Raw genomic sequence first — 24,930 nt, forward strand, 5'->3', positions numbered from 1 at the left:
CAGCCCAGCCAATCAGAGACGGAAGCAGCTCAGCTAATCGAAGAGTCCATGCTTTGCTCCTCCAGTGGACTCTGGCTATCAGAGCCCCGCCCAGATTTTTTCCCTATAAAAGCGAGTTCCCAGCGCTTGGTCTCTGGATTTGCCTGTGGTCGGCCACTCTGTGCGTTCCCATTTATAGTCCCTCCACTATTTTTATTATAGCTAATCTGGTGCTTGAAGTGGTATGTGTTTGTGGCTAATGGTATTGAGGATCTTTTCATTTGTTCTTTAGCTATTCGTGTACCTTCTTTGGTGAAATGTGTTGCCCACGTAAAAAATTACGTTATTATTAAATTACAGATCTTGTTATTCTGCACTTGCCTGGTGGCTCAGTTGGTAAAGCATCTGCCTGCAATGCGGGAGACCTGGGTTCAATCCCTGGGTTGGGAAGATCCCCTGGAGAAGGGAAAGGCTGCCCACTCCGGTATTCTGGCCTAGAGAATTCCATGGACTGTGTAGTCCATGGGGTCGCAAAGCGTCGGACACGACTGAGCGACTTTCATTTCCTCACTTATTCCTCGTTTTCTGGTGAAAACAACAGGCTGTCATACTATACAGCTGACAGAGGCTTCGTTAGCCTTGAGCTGCGCAGACTTGGATTGCCCTGATGCATTTACTCAGGTTGACATGGTCAGGTTCCAGGAACTCGGTTTATCCAGGACAGGAGGCTTCTCATCCTCGTGGGGTTGTTATCTCCAGGATTTTGCTAGAATGCTGCAGGGCATGGTCGGGGCGGGGTGGGGCGGTGGTGAGGCTGGAGAAGATGGGTGTAGAGGTCCAGGCGGCTCCCCCTGCAACAGTGGATTTCTTGTGTCGCCTCAGGTGTATGGGTTTTAACGCTAATGTTTCTTTTAAAAAATCATTTCAAAAAAGAGTGTGAAATTTGGCTTAATTTGAAAGTCTTCTAACTAGTGAAACCCAATTTAATTTCTATTTTTGAAAGGACTAAAAGGGGATAAGTATATGGAGTGGTTTGAAAGGCAACTTGAGTCGGGGTGGAAGCCAGGGACGCCGGAGGCTCTGCCCGCACCGGGCCTTTGTACACTGTGGCGGCCTCTTTCCTTACCGAGCTCAGAACCGCCACCTCCCCTCCCCAACGGCGGTGCCTGGGCCCCGCTTCGGGCTGCAGCCGCACCCCTCTGCGGAGAGCAGCCCACGGACAGGCGATGGTGGCCTGCAGACGTCCTGGCACAGCGGGCTCACTAGCTGGAGGCCGGCCCGCGAGAGCCCAGTGACCGCCACGGCGGGGGCCCGCTCCGCACCCCGCGGGAGCCCCAGAGCGCCAGCGCCGGGACCGGAGCCGCAGGGAACCGGGAGCTTCCCGCACTGATCAGCCGTCCCACCCCGCCTCGGGTTCAAGGAGGGACCCCGCCCAGCCGGGCTTCCCGTTGATTGGCTGAGCGGGAGAAAGGCGGGCGCTGATTGGGTGGGCCGGACGCCTCTCGCCGCGCGCCCGGTGGCCGCGCCTTCTTCCTCAGCCGCAGAACGGGGAGCGGAGGCGATTGGTGCGGACGCCGGCCCGCCGCGCCCCTCGACGTCACTCCCGGCGTGCCGCGCGCCGCACTTCCCCTCCGCCCGCTCATGTTTTGGCCGATCCAAGATGGCGGTGCAGGAGTCCGCCGCTCAGCTTTCCATGACGCTGAAGGTGCAGGAGTACCCGACCCTCAAGGTGGGGTCTGCGGCCGCGGCGCGCCCGCGCCTGTCAGGGGCCGCGGGCTGGGCGGCGACCGGGCGCGGGGGTGGGGCGGCGGAGCGGGGCCGAGGCCGGGGTCACGACAGAAACTTCCTTTCCCAGCCCGTCTCGTGAAAAGGGGCGTGAGAATCCTGACACGGGCGTGCTGGCCGCCCCTGGACGGAGGCCTCCTGCCCGGGTCCCCGGGGGGTTCTGCAGGAGGGCGAGTGCGCTGCCCGAGGCCCGGGCCTCCTGAGGGACAGTGCCGCCAGCCTGCACCTGCCCGAGGGGAGCTGGCGCGGGGCCCACACGCGGAGAGCCGTGTGGACGCCAGCCCCCAGGCCCCAGGCCCCCTCCGCGCGGGGAACCGAAAGCAGCGAGGCCATGCCCGGGACAGCAGGCGGGGCTGCGGGGGAGGGTCCCGAACGGCCTACCCAGGTCCCCGGCCGACTTGATGTCGATGTTGTGGAAGCCGCTGCCGATGCGCACGATTATCCGCAGAGCCTTGAACTTCTCCGGATCCTCCCTGGTCAGCGTGATGGTGTGGTACCTCAGCGCGCCCACGACCTCGTTCAGGACCTGCAGCGAGAGCAGCGTGGTGACCGGCGCTGCCCCGAGCAGCCCGCGCCCTGTGGGCACAATAGGCTGTCTGGGTGGGAGGTCACCCGGTCCCCGCGTGAGCACCTGCCATGACCCGAGGGTAGCGGCGACCCAGCAGACCCGCCAAGGACACCTGCCGGGTCGACAGAGGGGACGGGGCTCGCCTGACTGACACAGGGAGGTGGGAAGGGGGCTGCCCTCTTCCTGGGCACTGGACGCCACAACAGATGGAAAACAAGGGCACTGGGAGGACCCGAGACCCCCAGAACCACCGATGGGGAGGGGAGCCATGCCGCCATGCATGACCCACTCCCCGAAGACGAGCCGCCGCAGGGCAGTGCACACCGGTCCCCAGGCAGTAAACACACAGCAGTGAGCACGGCAGCCTTTCACACCGGGAGGGGCACACGTGGTCACCCCACACCGTCACCGTGTGGGCTGCTCCCCCCGGAAGGGTCGGGGGGCGGCTGCAGCCCGAGGCCTCTGTCCTGCGCACCGCGGACCTTGGGGGTGGCCTCCCTCGGCCCCGCACTGGGAGGGGCATCAAGGCCGGGCACAGGTTTTATGTGCGCTCGGCCAAGAGGCTGGCCTGGCCAGTGCAGACCCCACGAGGGGCCTGACAGCTCAGTCTCTGACCCGCGGAGCGTGGCCGGGGCATCACCCGCCCCTCCTCCCCGCCCCCGCCACGGGGGGTCAGGATGCTTTCAGGGACGGGGTGTGCATAAGCGGGGCTGCCCCAGGTGAAACCCATGTGAGCAGGTAGCTGCCAGGGTCTCCTAAGAGCCTGGCGCACAGACCTCCCCACCCGCAGGGTCTGCTCGCGCTGCGCCCCATGCAAAGCCCCTACTTGCGCACGTGCACGGCCCCACCCACCCCACCAATGGCTGAACCCGCGTTCTGTCAGCACCCGTCCACCAGCGAGACGTGCCTGGCTAGCGGGGGGGGCGGGGGGGGGGGTGGGCCACAGCCCACGACTAGGAACGAGGGTCTGCTCCGGATGTGCTTGGAACAGCCAGAGACCTACCAGCTCTACCTCTGGACCCAAGGGCGGGGCCCCGGAGCTGAGCCACCTGGACCCAACGCATCAGACTTCCAGGACCTGCTGCAGCTGGGGACCCAGTTCATCCCTCCCTAATGGGCCGGTACAATCTGCGACATCTCAGAGGCCATGGGGAGCCTGCGGGAGCCTGGCCGCAGCTGGGACCCGGTTTATCCCTCCCTAACGGGCCGGTACAATTCGTGACGTCTCGGAGGCCGCGGGACCTGTCGGCCACCCTCCCCTGTCTGCACAGAGCATCCAGCGCTGACTCGGGGTCCCCGGGGGGCGGAGGCTGCTGGACTCGCGGGGCTGCACGGCCGAGGCAGCGGCTGGCCTGCAGTGGACACAGCGAGTGCGGGGTGCGGGCGCTGAGGGGGACCCTGGGCAGGAGCCAGCAGCCTCTCAGACGGCCAACGGCCCCGGGCTCATCTCTCCTACGATCACGGGGTGTCCAATGGAGCCAGATGCAGGGCCCCCCAGAATGCAGTTCCTCGAGGGTGGCGTGGCCTTCCTTCTCGTCCTACTGGCCGAGGGGGCCCGGAGAACACAGCACAGGGGGAGAAAGGTCCAAGGCAGAGACAGCCGTCAGCAGGGCAGAGGGCCCAGGGCCTGGTCCTACACGTGCGGACAGGTGCCGCCGGCCTAGCTCGGGCCCTCCCTGCTCAGAGGACCCAGGGATCCCAGCCCCAGGCACACGAACGGGCCAGCGGGACCACACTGAGTCCTGACAGCCGCCCGGCCTCCTAGGAGGGGGTCAGACGCAGGCCTGGTGAGGACGGTGTGAGGCAGTGGGCCGGCATCAGAGGCAGAGGGATTACGGGGGCACGCGGGGTGGGCAGGGCACAGGGCAGGGCACGCGGCCGGGGCGGGGTGGGTGGCGAGGCGGGAGGCTCAGCCGGCAGGTCCCTGGGAAGGCCCCTCCTGCCGCCCCGCGCTGTGTGGGCGCGGCTGTGAGGATGCCCCCAAGGCTGTGGGCGGGCTGCGTGTGGACAGAGGTCAGCGCCCACTGTGGGTGGGCGGGCAGGTGGCTGCCGGCGTCGGGAGGGGAGGCCCCGTGTGAAGCCTGGTCGGGCCTGGACAGCGGACGCGTGTGGCCCTCGACTGAGACGGGGGTGTGTGTCGGGGGGCCGGCTGAGGCAGGTGGGATGGGAAGGGGTCCTCGAGCGTCCTGGGCCGTGAGGCAGCGCATGGCCCAAGGCCATCTGGAAGGTTCTAAAGTTGGGAGACCATGCGGCTCCCAGTGTGTCCGCTGGTCTCCCTGAGGTGCGTGGGTGGCTCCCCACAAACCTCTTCAGGCTCTGGTCCCGCTGCTACCAGCCCTGGCACTTCCGCCCACCAACACCACCCACCCGGCACCTGGCAATCCCACCTCATGTGAGGCGCATGCCAGTGGGCACCATGATTTTAGCTTTACCTTTAGACAGCATATTAAAAAGCAGAGAGATTACTTTGCCAACAAAGGTCGGTCTAGTCAAGGCTATGGTTTTCCCAGTGGTCGTGTATGGATGTGAGAGTTGGACTGTGAAGAAAACTGAGCGCTGAAGAATTGATGCTTTTGAACTGTGGTGTTGGAGAACAAACACTCTTTGAGAGTCCCTTGAACTGCAAGGACATCAAAGCAGTCCATTCTGAAGGAGATCAGCCCTGGGATTTCTTTGGAAGGAGTGATGCTGAAGCTGAAACTCCAGTACTTTGGCCACCTCATGTGAAGAGTTGACTCATTGGAAAAGACTCTGATGCTGGGAGGGATTGGGGGCAGGAGGAGAAGGGACGGCAGAGGATGAGATGGCTGGATGGCATCACTGACTCGATGGACGTGAGTCTGAGTGAACTCCGGGAGTTGGACAGGGAGGCCTGGCGTGCTGCGATTCATGGGGTCGCAAAGAGTCGGACACGACTGAGCTGAACTGAATGTGCTTGAAAAATCTGTAGCAATAAATTTCATCTAAGACTTTGCTATTCACTCCTCTCAAGTGACCTTTTTTTGTTCCTTTTTTTCCCCCTCTGCCCTACCTTGGAATCAAGAATTTACTTGAAATTTTTCTTCTCCAGTAATGCAGAAAAATGTCACCTGCTTTTCGATTCATGGAACAGCAAATTCTGTTTAGATTAGTGCCAGATACATTAGATGTGTGAACAGCTACTTGATGAATTGGACTGCCCCTGCTAGACCTTCACCAAATGAGCCCAGGGGCCAGTATAATTGAGCAGGGGGAGTGGAAGGATGTCAGGTTATGTGTCTGTCATAATAGCTCAAGTCAGTTAAAAGTAATTTTTATGTTACTAGATTTGTATGTTTGAAGACTGTAACAGAGGTTTGTTTCAAACCTCAGGAAGTAGGAAACGTTTGAGTAGATTGCTTGCTTCAAAATTGGTTAACTAGGAAATACTGATACATTCCCACCATATGGTATTAGCATAATACCCAGTGGAGCCTGTGAATGTCTTGTTCCCATCTTCACTACCCTATCTGTGTTATGAGGACAGGTGATACCTATTTGTTATAATGGTGAATATAGTAATTTTTATGAATGTACATAAAAGTTTTTACATGACTTATTTTGAAGTCTCAAAATTAATATATGGGTATTATATTTATCTTACGTTTAGGATTTTATGAAAATGGAAAATTATGAGGCATTTGTAGGCTCTGACCTCTGTAAGATTCCACTCTCCAGTGTTGCACAGAAGATTATGTCTGCTATGCATTCAGGTGATTTAGTGGAATCTGAGACCTGGAGAAAGAGTGAAAAGAGTGAGTAATTTTTATGAACCTTCATGTTTTTTGTTACCTTGAATTATTCTTAAGACTAAGTTTTGAAAATCATTGACCTTAAAAATGAAAGTTATTTTACTAGCAAAAATAAGTTTGCTCGAGAACAGCAGTTTTGGACAAAGATACAATACAAAGGCCAGAGGCGGGTCTAACAAAGGAGAAGCACGTCGTTTTATAGAGAAAAAAGTGGGTGTTGGGAGGAGTTGTTCTGAACCAAAGTCCACTGGAGAAAAGTGAGAGTTCAGAGTGGGGATGGTTTCTGTCTGAGTTGCTGGGGTGGTGACTGCTTGTAGGAGATGCTAGGCACATGTTTTCCTGTGGGGACCTGTGATTGATTCTTCCTGTGACTGATTTTTAGTGGTACTGCGCGAGAGCTCCCCCTTCTGTCCTCCCAACTCCATTTTAGTGAAAGTGAAAGTCGCTCAGTTGTGTCGGACTCTGCGACCCCATGAAACAATACAGTCCATGGGATTCTGCAGGCCAGAATACTGGAGTGGGTAGCCTTTCCTTTCTTTAGGGGACCTTCCCAACCCAGGGATCGAACCCAGGTCTCCCACGTTGCAGGCGGATTCTTTACCAGCTGAGCCACAAGGGAAGCCCAAGAATACTGGAGTGGGTAGCCTATCCCTTCTCCAGCGGATCTTCCCGACCCAGGAATCGAAATGGGGTCTCCTGCATTGCAGGTGGATTCTTTATCAACTCAGCTATGAGGGAAGCGCCCATTTTAGTGAGGTTTCTTATTAATTTTCAGAAAATGAAATGTAGCAGAGTGTTTTCTAGAACTTCGTGTTGCGTAGGGAAGTTTCTGCTGCAAATGAGGGGGCCCAGCTCCCCTGCTCTACTCTCATTCAGTGATGGCTGAGCTTCTGCTCACTGAATTTTACATTTTCTTAGCCCTTACTGCTTTTAAAATGTAACACAGTCTTCCTTGTTTCATTCCCTTAAAATCTGGACCAGATGTTCAAGTAACCTCAAAAGAGAGGGGCTCTTTCATAGTGCCCATCCGAGTGTTGCTTTGCCTTTAGCTCTTGGGTCACTGAACCTGTATTTGCTTGTAGTTTGTGGTGGAGAAGAGAAGTGTTCTTGACAGTATGTATATTATACCACTGGGTATGTGTATGTACACTCTTAACATGGCAAAGATCAGCGGGTCTGTGTATGTGTGTTCCTGACGTGACACAGAAGTGAAGGTGGTGACATAGCCTCACAAGTGTGACTGAAGTGGGTGAAACACCAGGGTTTGTAATAACAAAGCAGTTTTTATTTAAAATTGTAAATATGGGCCAGTAATTTGTTTTTTTCTTCTACGGTGTAGGTAATAAGTGAGTGAGATATAATTAATTTCATGGAGATGAAATAATTGAGAAATATTGACAAACAGTGCAAAAGCTGTTATAAATGTAGTTTGTTGATTATATTAAGATACTCTTAACATTTCCACCTGTTGATAGCCATGCATCTGTTGCCCCTCTTACAGAAGTCACTAATGGACTGGTAAGAATCTGGGGGTGTGGACTACGTACCTAGCCACTGATAGTGTTTTAGGGGGAATGTTGGTGCTTGGGAAGTAGATAAGGTTAACATCACACGTCAGAGAGACAGCATTGTCCTTTACTCGGATACTTGCTTTCCAAAGTGAAAGAGCAGTGTGCACTCGACAGAACTTGGAATACCCCTTCCTTCAAAACCTGGTGAGAATAATAAAACGCCCCTGGAAGCTGTGATGTGAGTCTCTGTTGGGAAAAATTTATCAGTCAGCCCATTTCATGAACTGCCTTGCCATGCTCTTAAAATACCTTGCTAAATCCTAGTTTTCATGAACTTATTGAGATGATAAGGCGTTACTTTTCTGTCAAGTGTTCTTGGGTTTGGAAAAAGAGTAGAATTTTTACAAAGATTTTGTGTCTGTTGCTGTGTAGCACTTACTATGAACTCAGTGACTTAACACACACGTGTTATCTCATAGTTTCTGTGGGTCAGGAGCCTGAGCACAGCTTAGCTGGGTCCTCTGCAGGGCTGCTGTGCAGGTATCAGTCAGGGCTAGAGGCTCATCTGAGGCCTGAAATGGGGAAGCATTTGCTTGTAAGTTCACACGGTTGTGGACTCTTAGATGAGGGTCTCAGTTTCTTGGTGACTGTTGGCTAGAAGCCACCCTCAGTTCATTTCCACATGGTTCTCTCCTCAGGCAGCTTTACATTATGGCAGCTTACTTTTTCAGAGTGCAAGAGAGTGACATTACAGTCTTATGTAAGGTAATCACAAACATTCTGTCACTGTTGCTGTATTCTTTTGGTTAGAAGTAATCCACCCACCCTCAAGAGGTTCCACAAGGGCGTGAGTACTGGACAGTGAGGGTCATGGGACCACCTTGGAGTCTGTCTGCCACAGGGTCCCACCGGTTTTACTCTTATTTCATATAAATCTGAAAGTTGGATTGCTAATGGGTTATTGATGATTGATGCTGAACCTGAGTTGATTCTTGAACTCTTGCCACATGCTAAGCTGTTATCTCAAATCCTTCTCCTTTATAAGTAAAATATTGTAAATCAGCATTTCATTTCTGAATGCCCATCTCATACCAAATAAATACCAAAATTGAACTCAGAAATCATTGGAGAGGGGGAGGAGCCAAGATGGCGGAGGAGTAGGACGGGGAGAACACTTTCTCCCCCACAAATTCATCAAAAGAGCATTTAAACGTCGAGTAAATTCCACAAAACAACTTCTGAATGCTGGCAGAGGACATCAGGCACCCAGAAAAGCAGCCCAACTCTTCAAAAGGAGGTAGGAAAAAATATAAAAGACAAAAAAAGAGACAAAAGAGGGAGGGACGGAGCTCCGTCCCGGGAAGGGAGTCTTAAAAAGAGAGAAGTTTCCAAACACCAGGAAACCTTCTCACAGCCGAATCTGTGCCGAGCTTTGGAAGCACAGAGGGCAACATAAAAGGGAGGGGAAAAAAAAAAAAAACAATTAAAAATCGCGGATTGTGAGCCCTACGGTAACTCCCCCAGCGGAGAAGCAGCGCAGACGCCTGCACACGGCATTAGCAAGCGGGGGCTGGGCAGGGAAGTGCGGCGCGGGCTGTGTCCCTTAGAGTAAGAATCGGGCCGAATGTCCTGAGCGCTATCTGAGCGAAATAATTTGGGCTAGCAAACCAGACTGTGGGATATCTACCACGCGAAAAGCCAGCCCTAACCTAAGACACCGCCAGGCCCGCGCACAGAACAAAGGACTGAACAGAGATAGCCGGCTGCAGACCTCCCCCTCCGGTGACAGGCAACCAGAGCCGGAAGGGGGCAATCGCAGCCCCAGAGAGACACTATCTATAAAACTGTAAGCAGGCTTCTTTGCTAACTAAAACTTCTTGGGGGTCTGGACGGTCAACATCTGCCTGAGAAGGTGCGCCGGTTTTACACCCAGATAACCGAGCGGCGGGGAGGCGATAAGTCGCAGCATTGGCACCCGCCAAACACCTCATCACCTGAGCTGCTCGGATCTGGGAAGAACACAAAACGCAGGCCCAACCGAGTCTGCGCCTCTGAGGACTACCCGAGTGCCTGAACCTGAGCGGCTTGGACCTGGGAGCTCAGCCCAGGGCTGGCCTCTGATGGTTCCCGGCGCAACAACCTAGAGCCCGAGCAGTGTGGGCAGGGAGGCTACACGCGCCGTGAGCGGGGGCAGACCCAGTGTGGCTGAGGCACTGCGAGCGCACGCCAGTGTTATCTGTTTGCAGCATCCCTCCCTCCCTCCCCACAGCACGGCTGAACAAGTGAGCCTAAATTAAAAAAAAAAAAAAATAGTGTCCTCAACCATCCCCTTTGTGTCAGGGCGGGAACCAGACACTGAAGAGACCAGCAAACAGAAGAAGCTATAACAGAGGGAAACGCCTTGGAAGCTACAGGCCATAGATTAAAACCCTGTGGTTACTACGGATTACATAGGAAGGGGCCTATAGATCTTGAGAAATATAAGTCGGACCAAGGAACTAGCCAAAAATGAACTGAACCCACAATACTCACAACAAAACCAGAGAAAGACCTAGATATATTTTTACTATTTTTACGATCAATCTTTCTTTCTTTTTTTAAATTTTAAGTCCTCTATTGTCCTTTAATTTTCACTTTTATAACTATTACTTTGCAAAAAAAAAAAAAAAAAAGACCCTATTTTTTTTTTCTTCTTCAGCAAACTACATATATATATTTTATAATTTTTTGACCGTGTTTTTTTTTTTTTTTCTTCTTTTCTTTAACATTGTATTTTTGAAATTCCAAACTCTACTCTAGATTTTTAATTTTAGCCTTTTGGTATATGTTATCAATTTTGTACCTATAGTTTTTTTCATAATTTCTGTGACTTTTTTTTCCCTCTGTTTCTTTCTCTTCTTCTTTTATATAACATCGTATATCTGCAATTCCAAACTCTACTCAAGATTTTTAATTTATGCTTTTTGGTATTTGATATCAATTTTGTACCTGTATTTTCTTTATAATTTTTGCGACATTGTTTTTGTTGGTTTGTTTGTTTTCTCTCTTTATTTTTCTTCTTCTTCTTTTTTTTTTTAACGTTGTATTTTTGAAATTCCAAACTCTACTCTAGATTTTTAATTTTTGCTTTTTGGTATTAGTTATCAATTTTGTACCTGTAGTTTCTTTATAATTTTTGCGACCTTGTTTGTTTTTCATTGTTCGTTTTTTCTCTCTTTCTTTTCCTTCTTCTTTTCATTAACATCGCATTTTTGAAATTCCAAACTCTACTCTAGATTTTTAATTTTTGCTTTTATGTATTTGTTACCAATTTTGTACCTTTAAGAACCCAATCTTCAGGACCCATTTTTCAATAGGGTATGAGATTACTGGCTTGACTGCTCCCTCTCCCTTTGGACTCTCCATTTTCTCCACCAGGTCACCTGTATCTCCTCCCTAACCCCTCTCTACTCTACCCAACTCTGTGAATTTCTGTGTGTTCCAGACGGTGGAGAACACTTAGGGAACTGATTACTGGCTGGATCTGTCTCCCTCCTTTTCATTTCCCCCTTTTATCCTTCTGGCCACCTCTGTCTCCTGCCTCCTTCTTCTCTTCTCTGTATAACTCCGTGAACATCTCTGAGTGGTCCAGTTGTGGACTGCACATAAGGAAGTGACTACTGGCTAGCCCACTCTCTCCACTATTGATTCCACCTCATCTCATTTGGGTCACCTCTAACTCCCTCCTCCCTCTTCTCGTCTCCATGTAACGCTGTGAACCTCTCTGAGTGACCCTCACAGTAGAGAAACTTTTCATCTTTAACGTAGATGTTTTATCAATGGTGCTATATAGAAGGAGAAGTTTTGAAACTACTGTAAAAATAAGACCGATAACTGGAAGTAGGAGGCTTAAGTCCAAACCCTGACTCCAGGGAACTCCTGACTCCAAGGAACATTAATTGACAGGAGCTCATCAAACGCCTCCATACCGACACTGAAACCAAGCACCACACAAGGGCCAACAAGTTCCAGGGCAAGACATACCAAGCAAATTCTCCAGCAACAAAGGAACACAGCCCTGAGCTTCAAGATACAGGCTGCCCAAAGTCACCCCAAAACAGACATCTCATAACTCATTACTGGACATTTCATTACACTCCAGAGAGAAGAAATACAGCTCCGCCCACCAGAACATCGACACAAACTTCCCTAACCAGGAAACCGTGACAAGCCACCTGTACAAACCCACACACAGCGAGGAAACGCCACAATAAAGAGAACTCCACAAACTGCCAGAATACAGAAAGGACACCCCAAACTCAGCAATTTAAACAAGATGAAGAGACAGAGGAATAGCCAGCAGATAAAGGAACAGGATAAATGCCCACCAAACCAAACAAAAGAGGAAGAGATAGGGAATCTACCTGATAAAGAATTCCGAATAATGATAGTGAAATTGATCCAAAATCTTGAAATTAAAATGGAATCACAGATAAATAGCCTGGAGGCAAGGATTGAGAAGATGCAAGAAAGGTTTAACAAGGACTTAGAAGAAATAAAAAATAGTCAATATATAATGAATAATGCAATAAGTGAAATTAAAAACACTCTGGAGGCAACAAATAGTAGAATAACAGAGGCAGAAGATAGGATTAGTGAATTAGAAGATAGAATGGTAGAAATAAATGAATCAGAGAGGACAAAAGAAAAACGAAGTAAAAGAAATGAGGACAATCTCAGAGACCTCCAGGACAATATTAAACGCTACAACATTCGAATCATAGGGGTCCCAGAAGAAGAAGACAAAAAGAAAGACCATGAGAAAATACTTGAGGAGATAATAGTTGAAAACTTCCCTAAAATGGGGAAGGAAATAATCACCCAAGTCCAAGAAACCCAGAGAGTCCCAAACAGGATAAACCCAAGGCGAAACACCCCAAGACACATATTAATCAAATTAACAAAGATCAAACACAAAGAACAAATATTAAAAGCAGCAAGGGAAAAACAACAAATAACACACAAGGGAATACCCATAAGGATAACAGCTGATCTTTCAACAGAAACTCTTCAAGCCAGGAGGGAATGGCAAGACATACTTAAAATGATGAAAGAAAATAACCTACAGCCCAGATTATTGTACCCAGCAAGGATCTCATTCAAGTATGAAGGAGAAATCAAAAGCTTTTCAGACAAGCAAAAGCTGAGAGAATTCTGCACCACCAAACCAGCTCTCCAACAAATACTTAAGGATATTCTCTAGACAGGAAACACAAAAATGGTGTATAAATTCGAACCCAAAACAATAAAGTAAATGGCAACGGGATCATACTTATCAGTAATTACCTTAAACGTAAATGGGTTGAATGCCCCAACCAAAAGACAAAGACTGGCTGAATGGATACAAAAACAAGACCCCTACATATGTTGTCTACAAGAGACCCACCTCAAAACAGGGGACGCATACAGACTGAAAGTGAAGGGCTGGAAAAAGATTTTCCATGCAAATAGGGACCAAAAGAAAGCAGGAGTAGCAATACTCATATCAGATAAAATAGACTTTAAAACAAAGACTGTGAAAAGAGACAAAGATGGTCACTACATAATGATCAAAGGATCAATCCAAGAAGAAGATATAACAATTATAAATATATATGCACCCAACACGGGAGCACCACAGTATGTAAGACAAATGCTAACAAGTATGAAAGAAGAAATTAACAATAACACAATAATAGTGGGAGACTTTAATACCCCACTCACACCTATGGATAGATCAACTAAACAGAAAATTAACAAGGAAACACAAACTTTAAATGATACAATAGACCAGTTAGACTTAATTGATATCTATAGGACATTTCATCCCAAAACAATGAATTTCACCTTCTTCTCAAGCGCACATGGAACCTTCTCCAGGATAGATCACATCCTGGGCCATAAAGCTAGCCTTGGTAAATTCAAAAAAATAGAAATCATTCCAAGCATCTTTTCTGACCACAGTGCAGTAAGACTAGATCTCAATTACAGGAGAAAAACTATTAAAAAATCCAACATATGGAGGCTGAACAACACGCTGCTGAATAACCAACAAATCACAGAAGAAATCAAAAAAGAAATCAAAATTTGCATAGAAACGAATGAAAATGAAAACACAACAACCCAAAACCTGTGGGACACTGTAAAAGCAGTCCTAAGGGGAAAGTTCATAGCAATACAGGCACACCTCAAGAAACAAGAAAAAAGTCAAATAAATAACCTAACCCTACACCTAAAGCAACTAGAAAAGGAAGAAATGAAGAACCCCAGGGTTAGTAGAAGGAAAGAAATCTTAAAAATTAGAGCAGAAATAAATGCAAAAGAAACAAAAGAGACCATAGCAAAAATCAACAAAGCCAAAAGCTGGTTCTTTGATAGGATAAATAAAATTGACAAACCATTAGCCAGACTCATCAAGAAACAAAGGGAGAAAAATCAAATCAATAAAATTAGAAATGAAAATGGAGAGATCACAACAGACAACACAGAAATACAAAGGATCATAAGAGACTACTATCAACAATTATATGCCAATAAAATGGACAACGAGGAAGAAATGGACAAATTCTTAGAAAAGTACAACTTTCCAAAACTCGACCAGGAAGAAATAGAAAATCTTAACAGACCCATCACAAGCACAGAAATTGAAACTGTAATCAAAAATCTTCCAGCAAACAAAAGCCCAGGTCCAGACGGCTTCACAGCTGAATTCTACCAAAAATTTAGAGAAGAGCTAACACCTATCCTGCTCAAACTCTTCCAGAAAATTGCAGAGGATGGTAAACTTCCAAACTCATTCTATGAGGCCACCATCACCCTAATACCAAAACCTGACAAAGATCCCACAAAAAAAGAAAACTACAGGCCAATATCACTGATGAACATAGATGCAAAAATCCTTAACAAAATTCTAGCAATCAGAATCCAACAACACATTAAAAAGATCATACACCATGACCAAGTGGGCTTTATCCCAGGGATGCAAGGATTCTTCAATATCCGCAAATCAATCAATGTAATACACCACATTAACAAATTGAAAAATAAAAACCATATGATTATCTCAATAGATGCAGAGAAAGCCTTTGACAAAATTCAACATCCATTTATGATTAAAAACTCTCCAGAAAGCAGGAATAGAAGGAACATACCTCAACATAATAAAAGCTATATATGACAAACCCACAGCAAACATTATCCTCAATGGTGAAAAATTGAAAGCATTTCCTCTAAAGTCAGGAACAAGACAAGGGTGCCCACTTTCATCATTACTATTCAACATAGTTTTGGAAGTTTTGGCCACAGCAATCAGAACAGAAAAAGAAATAAAAGGAATCCAAATTGGAAAAGAAGAAGTAAAGCTCTCACTGTTTGCAGATGACATGATCCTCTACATAGAACACCCTAAAGACTCCACCATAAAATTACTAGAACTAATCAATGACTATAGTAAAGTTGCAGGATATAAAATCAACACCCAGAAATCCCTTGCATTCCTATACACTAATAATGAGAAAACAGAAAGAGAAATTAAGGAAACAATTCCATTCACCATTGCAACGGAAAGAATAAAATACTTAGGAATATATCTACCTAAAGAAACTAAAGACCTATATATAGAAAACTATAAAACACTGGTGAAAGAAATCAAAGAGGACACTAACAGACGGAGAAATATACCATGTTCATGGATTGGAAGAATCAATATAGTGAAAATGAGTATACTACCCAAAGCAATCTATAGATTCAATGCAATCCCTATCAAGCTACCAACAGCATTCTTCACAGAGCTAGAACAAATAATTTCACAATTTGTATGGAAATACAAAAAACCTCGAATAGCCAAAGCGATCTTGAGAAAGAAGAATGGAACTGGAGGAATCAACCTACCTGACTTTAGGCTCTACTACAAAGCCACAGTTATCAAAACAGTATGGTACTGGCACAAAGACAGAAATATAGATCAATGGAACAAAATAGAAAGCCCAGAGATAAATCCATGCACATATGGACACCTTATCTTTGACAAAGGAGGCAAGAATTTACAATGGATTAAAGACAATCTCTTTAACAAGTGGTGCTGGGAAATCTGGTCAACCACTTGTAAAAGAATGAAACTAGAACACTTTCTAACACCATACACAAAAATAAACTCAAAATGGATTAAAGATCTCAACATAAGACCAGAAACTATAAAACTCCTAGAGGAGAACATAGGCAAAACACTCTCTGACATACATCACAGCAGGATCCTCTATGACCCACCTCCCAGAATATTGGAAATAAAAGCAAAAATAAACAAATGGGACCTAATTAACCTTAAAAGCTTCTGCACATCAAAGGAAACTATTAGCAAGGTGAAAAGACAGCCTTCAGAATGGGAGAAGATAATAGCAAATGAAGCAACTGACAAACAACTAATCTCGAGAATATACAAGCAACTCCTACAGCTCAACTCCAGAAAAATAAATGACCCAATCAAAAAATGGGCCAAAGAACTAAATAGACATTTCTCCAAAGAAGACATACAGATGGCTAACAAACACATGAAAAGATGCTCAACATCACTCATTATCAGAGAAATGCAAATCAAAACCACTATGAGATACCATTTCACACCAGTCAGAATGGCTGCGATCCAAAAGTCTACAAGTAATAAATGCTGGAGAGGGTGTGGAGAAAAGGGAACCCTCTTACACTGTTGGTGGGAATGCAAACTAGTACAGCCACTATGGAGAACAGTGTGGAGATTCCTTACAAAACTGGAAATAGAACTGCCTTATGATCCAGCAATCCCACTGCTGGGCATACACACTGAGGAAACCAGAAGGGAAAGACACGTGTACCCCACTGTTCATCGCAGCACTGTTTATAATAGCCAGGACATGGAAGCAACCTAGATGTCCATCAGCAGATGAATGGATAAGAAAGCTATGGTACATATACACAATGGAGTATTATTCAGCCATTAAAAAGAATACATTTGAATCAGTTCTAATGAGGTGGATGAAACTGGAGCCTATTATACAGAGTGAAGTAAGCCAGAAAGAAAAACACCAATACAGTATACTAACGCATATATATGGAATTTAGAAAGATGGTAACAATAACCCTGTGTACGAGACAGCAAAAGAGACACTGATGTATAGAACAGTCTTATGGACTCTGTGAGAGAGGGAGAGGGTGGGAAGATTTGGGAGAATGGCATTGAAACATGTAAAATATCATGTATGAAACGAGTCACCAGTCCAGGTTCGATGCACGATACTGGATGCTTGGGGCTGGTGCACTGGGACGACCCAGAGGGATGGAATGGGGAGGGAGGAGGGAGGGAGGTTTGGGATGGGGAACACATGTATACCTGTGGCGGATTCATTTTGATATTTGGCAAAACTAATACAGTTATGTAAAGTTTAAAAATAAAATTAAAAAAAATGCCAAAAAAAAAAAAATCATTTCTGCCGGAAAAAAAAAAAAAAATCAGCTGTACTTCAACTAAAAAATTAAAATATTTTATTTCTTTGTAAAAATAAACTCCGCTTGAGATTGAAAAAAAAAAAAGAAATCAATGGAGATAAACTATTAATATTTGCTTTTACAAAATTATATTAAGTAAAACCAAACAGTGTTCTATGTCACTTTGGGATCTGCTGGACCAACTGAGGTATACACGTCCAGTAAAGATTGGACTGTGTGTATCCTCTTGCAGCAAAGTTAGTCTTTATTTTAAAACCTTTTGTGGTTAAAAAAAAAAAAGATGCAAAGACTTAAAATACAGCTTAATGAATTAATATAAAGAGAACATCATATAACTACTACTTACTTTGCCAATATCTCAAAATTTCCTTCTGAATTAAAATTCTCTTCCTGCTCAAAGGTAACCATTCTCGTGGTAATCATTACTCATCATCCACCACACCAGAGTCCATCCTTCTCTTCGGAAGCACACCATCAGCTGACGTACATGGCTCAGTGTCCTTGCAGTCAGGTGTGGCCAAGTAGCAGCTTCCTATCTGTAGGGTGTGCCACTGCCAGGGTAGGCCTGAAGACATCTGACTTGCTTCCTAGCTGGTCTCTTCCCTTTCCTCCAGTTGGAACCTCAAACGACTCCATTCCATCCTGCAAATGACAAGCGTCCTAGAGGACTATGGATCAGCATGCTGGAGGGACCCCAAGTCCAGAGTGTCTTCATGAGACAACTACTCCACCAACTGAGACCGCTCACCTCAGAGCAGCAGAGAGAAATAAACTTGTTGTTAGGCCATTGTATTGGTGGGTCTTTTGTGACTGCAGCTTAGCTGCTTACTGCGACTCCTTTACCTTTAAACTAGATGCAAAACTGAGATCACCTGAGTTAAATTTGGCTTCCCTGGTGGCTCAGACAGCAAAGAACCGACCTATGGAGTCCTTGGTTCAATCCCTGGGTCGGGAAGAATCCCCTAGGGAAGGAAATAGTAACCCATTCCAGTATCCTTGCCTGGAGAATTCCATGGACAGAGAGGAGCCTGGTGGGCTACAGATCACAAAGAATCAGACACGACTGAGCAAGACTTAAATTTACATCGTCACTTCAGTGTTCAGTAATGCCACTGAAAGGATTTGAGGAACACTGGAGGAGAAAGATTTTTCACGGTAATTTCAAGGTTGTCAGCTGGCCTGGTGCTATGGATAGTAGTCGGACACGACTGAGCGACTGAACTGAACTGAACTGATGCATTTGATTAAACATGTATTTATTAGAGTACATCTGTATTTTGTCTAAATACCTATAGAAATCAAATAATGTTTTCTAATCCATACTCATCCAAAATCTTTTTTAACTTAATAGAGCTTAGAGGTGAATATGTTTTTTTTCCTAGTAAAATAAGAATAGTTTCATAGACATTACAAATCAATACTGACTATGCCAAAGGCTTTGACTTTGTGGATCACAACAAACTGTGGAAAACACTTAAAGAGATGGGAATACCAGACCACCTTACCTGCCTCCTGAGAAATCTGTATGCAGGTCAAGAAGTAACCATTAGAACCGGACATGAAACAACGGACTGGTTCCAAATTGGGAAAAGCTGTATATTGTCACCCTGCTTATTTAACTTTATATACACAGTACATCATGCGAAATGCCAGTCTGGATGAAGCACAAGCTGGAATCAAGATTGCTGGAAGAAATATCAATAACCTCAGATATGCAGATGACACCATCCTTATGGCAGAAAGCAAAGAAGAACTAAAGAGCCTCTTGATGAAAGTGAAAGTGGAGAGTGAAAAAGTTGGCTTAAAGCTCAATATTCAGAAAACGAAGATCATGACATCTGGTCCCATCACTTCATGGCAAATAGATGGGGAAACAATGGAAACAATGACAGACTTTATTTTCTTGGGCTCCCAAATCACTGCATATGGTGACTGCAGCCATGAAATTAAAAGACTCTTGCTCCTTGGAGGAAAAGCTATGAGCAACCTAGACAATGTATTAAAAAGCAGAGACATTACTTTGCCAACAAAGGTCCGTCTAGTCAAAGCTATGGTTTCCCAGTAGTCATGTATGGATGTGAGAGTTGGCCCATAAAGAAAGCTGAGCGCCGAAGAATTGATGTTTTTGAACTGTGGTGTTGGAGAAGACTCTTGAGAGTCCCTTGGACTGCAAGGAGATCCAGCCAGTCAATCCTAAAGGAAATCAGTCTGAAATATTCGTTGGAAGGACTGATGCTGAAGCTGAAGCTCCAATAGTTTGGCCACTTGATGCTAAGAACTGACTCATTGGTCAGACCCTGATGGTGGGAAAGATTGAAGGAAGGCAGGAGGAGAAGGGGTCGACAGAGGATGAGATGGTTGGATGGCATCACCAACTTGATGGACATGAGTTTGAGTAAACTCCGAGAGTTGGTGATGGACAGGGAGGCCTGGCGTGCTGCAGTCCATGGAGTTGCAGAGTCAGACATGACCAAGCAACTGAACTAAACTGAACAAATTAATACAAGTTTAAAACTCCTCAAGGCAATTATTTGTCAAAATCCAATTCATTAATGTGAAGTGTGTCTTTATTTCTACTAACTAGTGGAAACCTTTGCAATTTCAAGCACAGAGAACATAAAGCTAAATGACAAAATAGATATTTTTATTATTATTTTACTCTGGTCAAGATTATATGGATAAACTTTTTTTTATTTCTATCAGGTAAATATAAAATCCTTATGTCCAGTCACTTAGTATACCTGCCAGGTGTTGGGTTCCAGTTTCCACTGCCCTAATTCAAGCCTTCACTCCTTCTTATTTGAAAATTTTCAGTACTTCCTTAATTGATGTTAGGTGTCAATTTATTGCCACGTTTGACCTGCCTTTGTGCTGTTGCTGGGATTAGCTCAGATCTTGTCTTTGTTTTCTGCGGAATTTGTCTGTAGAAAAATACCCCTGCAGGGCAGCCTGGCCCTTGCCAGCCCTTTAAGTCTTAAGTCTCATCACTTCCCCTCTCTTTATGCCCTATTCATATTTTTTAAATTGATTTATTTTATAGTACGTCCTTGTTGATTGTCTGTTTTAAATATAGCAGTGTGTACATGTTGTCCCCAAATGCCCAGTCTATCCCTCCACCCCCTACCATTCCCCCACCCCTGACACAAGGCAGTCTACAGGCTCAGTGCAATCCCTATCAATTACCCTTTTTCACAGAACTAGGTGAAAAAAATCTTTATATGGAGACACAAAAGACCCTGAATAGCCAAAGCAATCTTTCTTGCCAAAGCAAAGAAAAATAGCTGGAGGAGTCAGGCCCCCTGACTTCAGACTCTACTACAAAGCTACAGTAATCAAAACAGTATGGTGTGGGCTCAAGAACAGAAATACAGATCAAAGGAACATGATAGAAAGCTAAGAAACAAACCCACACACCTGTGGTCAATTAATCTGTGATAAAGAAGACAATGCCATGCAATAGAAGGACAGTGTCTTCAACAAATGGGAGAACTGGATGGCTACAAGTTAAAAAAAAAAAAAAAGAAACTAGAACATTCTTTAACACCATACACAAAAATAAACTCAGATGGGAGTAAAGACCTAAATGTAAGCCTGGATCCTATAAAATTTAAAGGAAAACAGGCAGGACACTGACATAAATTGCAGCAATATCTTTACGAATCCATCTGCTAATGTTACGGAAATAAAAACAAGAATAAACAAATGTGACCTAATTAAATGCAAAAGCTTTTGCACAGCGAAGGAACCATAAACAGAAACAGCTGGGGCTTCCCCGTGGGTCGTGGTTAAGACACTGCGCTGCCAATACAGGGGCGCAGGCTCCATCCCTGGGTGGGTTGGGGAACCAAGGTCCCGCATGTCGTAAGGCATGGCCAAAAGAGAAAACACACATGAAAAGACATCCCACAAAATGGGAGAAAATAATTCGGAAGTGATGCGACTGACAAGGGATTAGTCTGCATTCAGATTTAACTCCAGTTTCCAGAAACAGTGTTTCCCAGCTTCATCCTCTACTTAAGCTTTTCTTTCACTCCTTTGTATACATCTCTTTAGTAGTGTGATGATTGCATTTACAAGGGTCTGCTCGTTACCAGAATACCTTATTAGAAGTAAACTGCATCGATTCATCTGCAACTCAGAGAATTTTCTGTGCCGTAGTTTTTGTTTATTTGCATAACACTTTAACTCTTGATATATTTTGCACTCTTTCAGTTCAGTTCGTCTCTCAGTCATGTCCGACTCTTTGCGACCCCGTGAACTGCAGCACACCAGGCCTCCCTGTTCGTCACCAACTCCTGGAGTTTACCCAAACTCATGTCCATTGGTCGGTTATGCCATCCAACCATCTCATCCACTGTCATCCACTTCTCCTCCTGCCTTCAATCTTCCCCAGCATCAGGGTCTTTTCAAATGAGTCAGCTGTTTGCATCAGGTGGCCAAAGTACTGGAGTTTCACCTTCAACATCAGTCCTTCCAATGAACACCAGGGCTGATCTCCTTCAGAATGGATTGGTTGGATCTCCTTGCAGTCCAAGGGACTCTCAAGAGTCTTCTCCAACACCACAGTTCAAAAGCACCAATTCTTTGGCGCTCAGCTTTCTTTATAGTCCAACTCTCACATCCATACATGACCACTGGAAAACTGCACTCTTTGGAGGCAGGCAAATGTAGTCTCATCTTTGAGGCTACGACGGTGGTCTGATCTGTAAATTTCAACTCTTACTGATTTGTAAGAGCTTTCTACAAACATAATACATGTATGAAAGACTTAACTATTTCTATTTACGTTGTATTTTCCTCAGTGTTTTGGGGGTCTTTTTTGTTGTTGTTTGTAATAGTTTAGAAATGTTTGGTTTTTTTTAAACAGAAAAACTGAAAACAAAGTCCGTAACCCCACATTAAAAAATTTTTTTTTACATATTTACACACATTCAGAGTGAAAGGATTTTTATGTACATTGTTTTCTTAATTTAGGCTTTTTCTTTGTTTGGTAAACCAATCTCCCCTTATCGCCACCCCGTGTTAATAACTTAGCTTATGCCTTTTATGTTTTTGTTCATCTGTTTCTATGACTCTAAACTCCCAATGCAGGGGCCTGGGTTCGAGCCCTGGTCAGAGAACTGCATCTCACATGCTGCAACCAAGAATTCACTTGCCACAGCTAAAGATTCCGCAGGCTGCAGTGAAGATCAGACTCTGAGTGCTGCAACCAAGGCCCGACGCAGCGAAATAAGTGACACGCGCGCGCGCGCACACACACACACACACATGGGACGCTGTAGGTGAGATACGGATGGCAGCAGTGTGGTGAAGCTTTTCCTCAGGTGACTGCTTGGGCTGATCCGTGGAAGCAGCTGTGCAGGCTGCTGGGCAGTCTGTGTATTTGAGAAGTGGAAGAGAATGGCCTAATGGCTGTGGCTGTGTGCCCTGGGAAAAGACAGAGGCTGAGGGTGATTCACCAGCAACTAAAGGTTAAATGTGACAGACAGCTCACCTGCTGGCCTGTAAAGAGGCTCCCTGCGGTCCCAGGCCCGTGCCTAGTCAGGCTGCTAGAGCTCCAGAGTGGGCTGGACTCTCACCCCAGGCAGGTGTTCTGCCTTAAGGTCAGGGCCTTGATCAGGAAGAGGGACCTGACCCTGAGAGGCAGGGTGGGGACATCTGGATTGGTGCCTTCAAATCTTGAGTCCCAGGTGCTTCTGGCACCTGCTGAAGTAGCTACTCCTCTGTCAAAGGCCAGCCCCCTCCTCCCTACCCCCACTGCAAGATGCAAGAGGGCTCTGCCTTTAGAAGTTACACGTTCCCCCTCAGGAACTGCCACCTCCTTGTCTTTTGGCCGTCGAGTCATGATATAACCTGGCCAAGGAGGTACCAGAGCCTGTCAAGGAAGTGGATGAGACTTGGGCTGGCCAGGGCACAGAAACCATGTAGGCATTGGAACAGAGGAAGTTTAAAGCGTTACTGACCAGTAATGGGATTAGTTGCCGAGAAGTAAAGAACTCTGAAGATGACAGTAAGAGCAGACTCGGGAGCAGCCACCTGAAAGAGTGTAGAAGGAAGGAATGTACCTGGAATGGCTTGGCCAAATGATGTCCACCATCTGGCCGTCTGCTGTCCCGGAACAGGCCACTTGGGCTTCTAATGGAGCGACCATGGGGCTGGGGTGGAGGCTGCGCGTGGCCTAGTGCTCGCCCCAGGGCCTGCCTTGCTGTCACCTCTGCTGTCCAGCTTTCCAATTTCAGACTGAACACGGTCCCCAGTAGCACCAAACTTTGAGCACAGTCACTTGGGGGCTCGCTTGCAACACTGAGCCCCTTGTGCCCTCAAAGGTGCTGAGCTTTGTTTTGATGAGAATCCACACATGTTCTGGGCATGGGTTTGCCTTTCCCACACACAGGGCCTCAGTGAGCTCTGTTCTCCAAGGTTCACAGAGCATTTGATCCGCTGACCTACAGTCCTGCATAGCAGTGCCCTGGACATAAGGACCCGCTCTACAGCACAGGAGCTGCAGCTGGTATGTGATCCTGGGACCCACGGGCTCTGTCGTGGGCACACAGGTGGTGCAGTGATGGTGTGGTGGGTAGCAGGTCAGCTCTGGTGACCTCCAGGCCGCAGTATTCCCTGGACATCAGTGACCATTGCAGGATGCAGTGTCCCCATTGGACATAGTTAAGGACACTGGGACCTAGAAGGTGGCAGTGGGAGCAACCCTGCCCAGCATCACTCCCAGAACCCCCTCCATAAATGTGTTTTTCTCTCCCTATGTTTCTGGGTTCTGGAGGTTTAGTCTTGACTCCCCAAGGGAAATCTGCCAAGGGCACAGGAAGAATGGCTTTCTTCAGGCTATAGTTGCTGCCCAGTCATTTCAAGTTTCTTATACCAAGGGACTGGAAGGCCAAAGACGTACTCTCCATCCTACTAGGGGTGACAGGGCTGCCATCATGTAAAGGGAACAGGAAAGCATCTGCTTGAGACCCAGGTGATGTGATTGGACACCCCTTGGTCCACTGTCCACATCTGACAGTAAACACAGTGGCCGTGCCTGAAAAGGGCATGACAACCAGGGACTTCACCTCTCAGGGATGAGGGTTTAGGTCACGATCAGACAAGCAACCAAGACCAGCAGAGGTGCCCAGCCAGGGTGAGGGGTCCTCAGGACATGGTAGAGGGGAGCGAAGATCTTCTGCAGCTTTGAGACCAGCTGCAGGACAAGGACAGGCTAACCTTGCCCTGAAGTTCCCCCAGGAGGAGGCCCAGCAGAGTCCCGAAGGAGCTGCTCCCAGACACGTCTGAACTGCACATCTGGTGATCGTAGTGAGGACTGCAGTGAGCAGGGGTACCCAGAGCCCCCTGCTTATCCCAGCTGTGGCAGCACAGCCCCTCCTGACGGTTGCCTCAACTGCAAAGAGCTTTTCCCAAGGGCATACCCCTTCCCCAGGAACAGCCAGGTAGTGACTGGGGTGCGGAGGTTGGCCCTCCCGAGGAAAGTTCTGTAGGAACGTGCCAGGTCCAGAGCAGGCCTTCATAGCAATTGCATTAGTCCTTTACTCCCCTACAGACATTGATCCTGAGAGTGCCCCCCAATAACCTTTCTGAATGCAAGCCGTCATCTCAAGCTCGGCCTCCCAGGGACCAGACCTCTGCCAGTGTATGGGTACATGTACAATAAAGTCATTTTTTAAAAAATCAGGTCACACTTTCACAGATCTCTGCACCTGCAGGTCAACTAACACAGCTTATTCTGTTCGGTGGCTCTGTGCTCCATGGTGTGGCTGCTACATAATTTCTTCCTCCACTGCCCTCTTGGTTGGTATTTGCTTTGTTT

The 24,930-nt window shown here is 46.7% G+C and overlaps 1 protein-coding gene across 1 annotated transcript in view; it reads left to right on the forward strand.

Annotated features, from left to right (window-relative positions):
- Positions 1-1,527: 1,527 nt before the first annotated feature.
- POLN (DNA polymerase nu) overlaps positions 1,528-24,930 on the forward strand; it is a 155,891-nt gene continuing 132,488 nt past the window's right edge. Inside the window, exons 1-2 of the mRNA XM_055587429.1 lie at positions 1,528-1,708; positions 5,961-6,105. Of these exons, the coding sequence (XP_055443404.1) occupies positions 1,640-1,708; positions 5,961-6,105 (214 nt within the window). The 5' untranslated portion in view covers positions 1,528-1,639. The remainder of the gene's footprint in view (positions 1,709-5,960; positions 6,106-24,930) is intronic.

The sequence above is a fragment of the Bubalus kerabau genome, chromosome 7, assembly GCF_029407905.1.
Source record: "Bubalus kerabau isolate K-KA32 ecotype Philippines breed swamp buffalo chromosome 7, PCC_UOA_SB_1v2, whole genome shotgun sequence".
Lineage (NCBI taxonomy): Eukaryota > Metazoa > Chordata > Mammalia > Artiodactyla > Bovidae > Bubalus > Bubalus kerabau.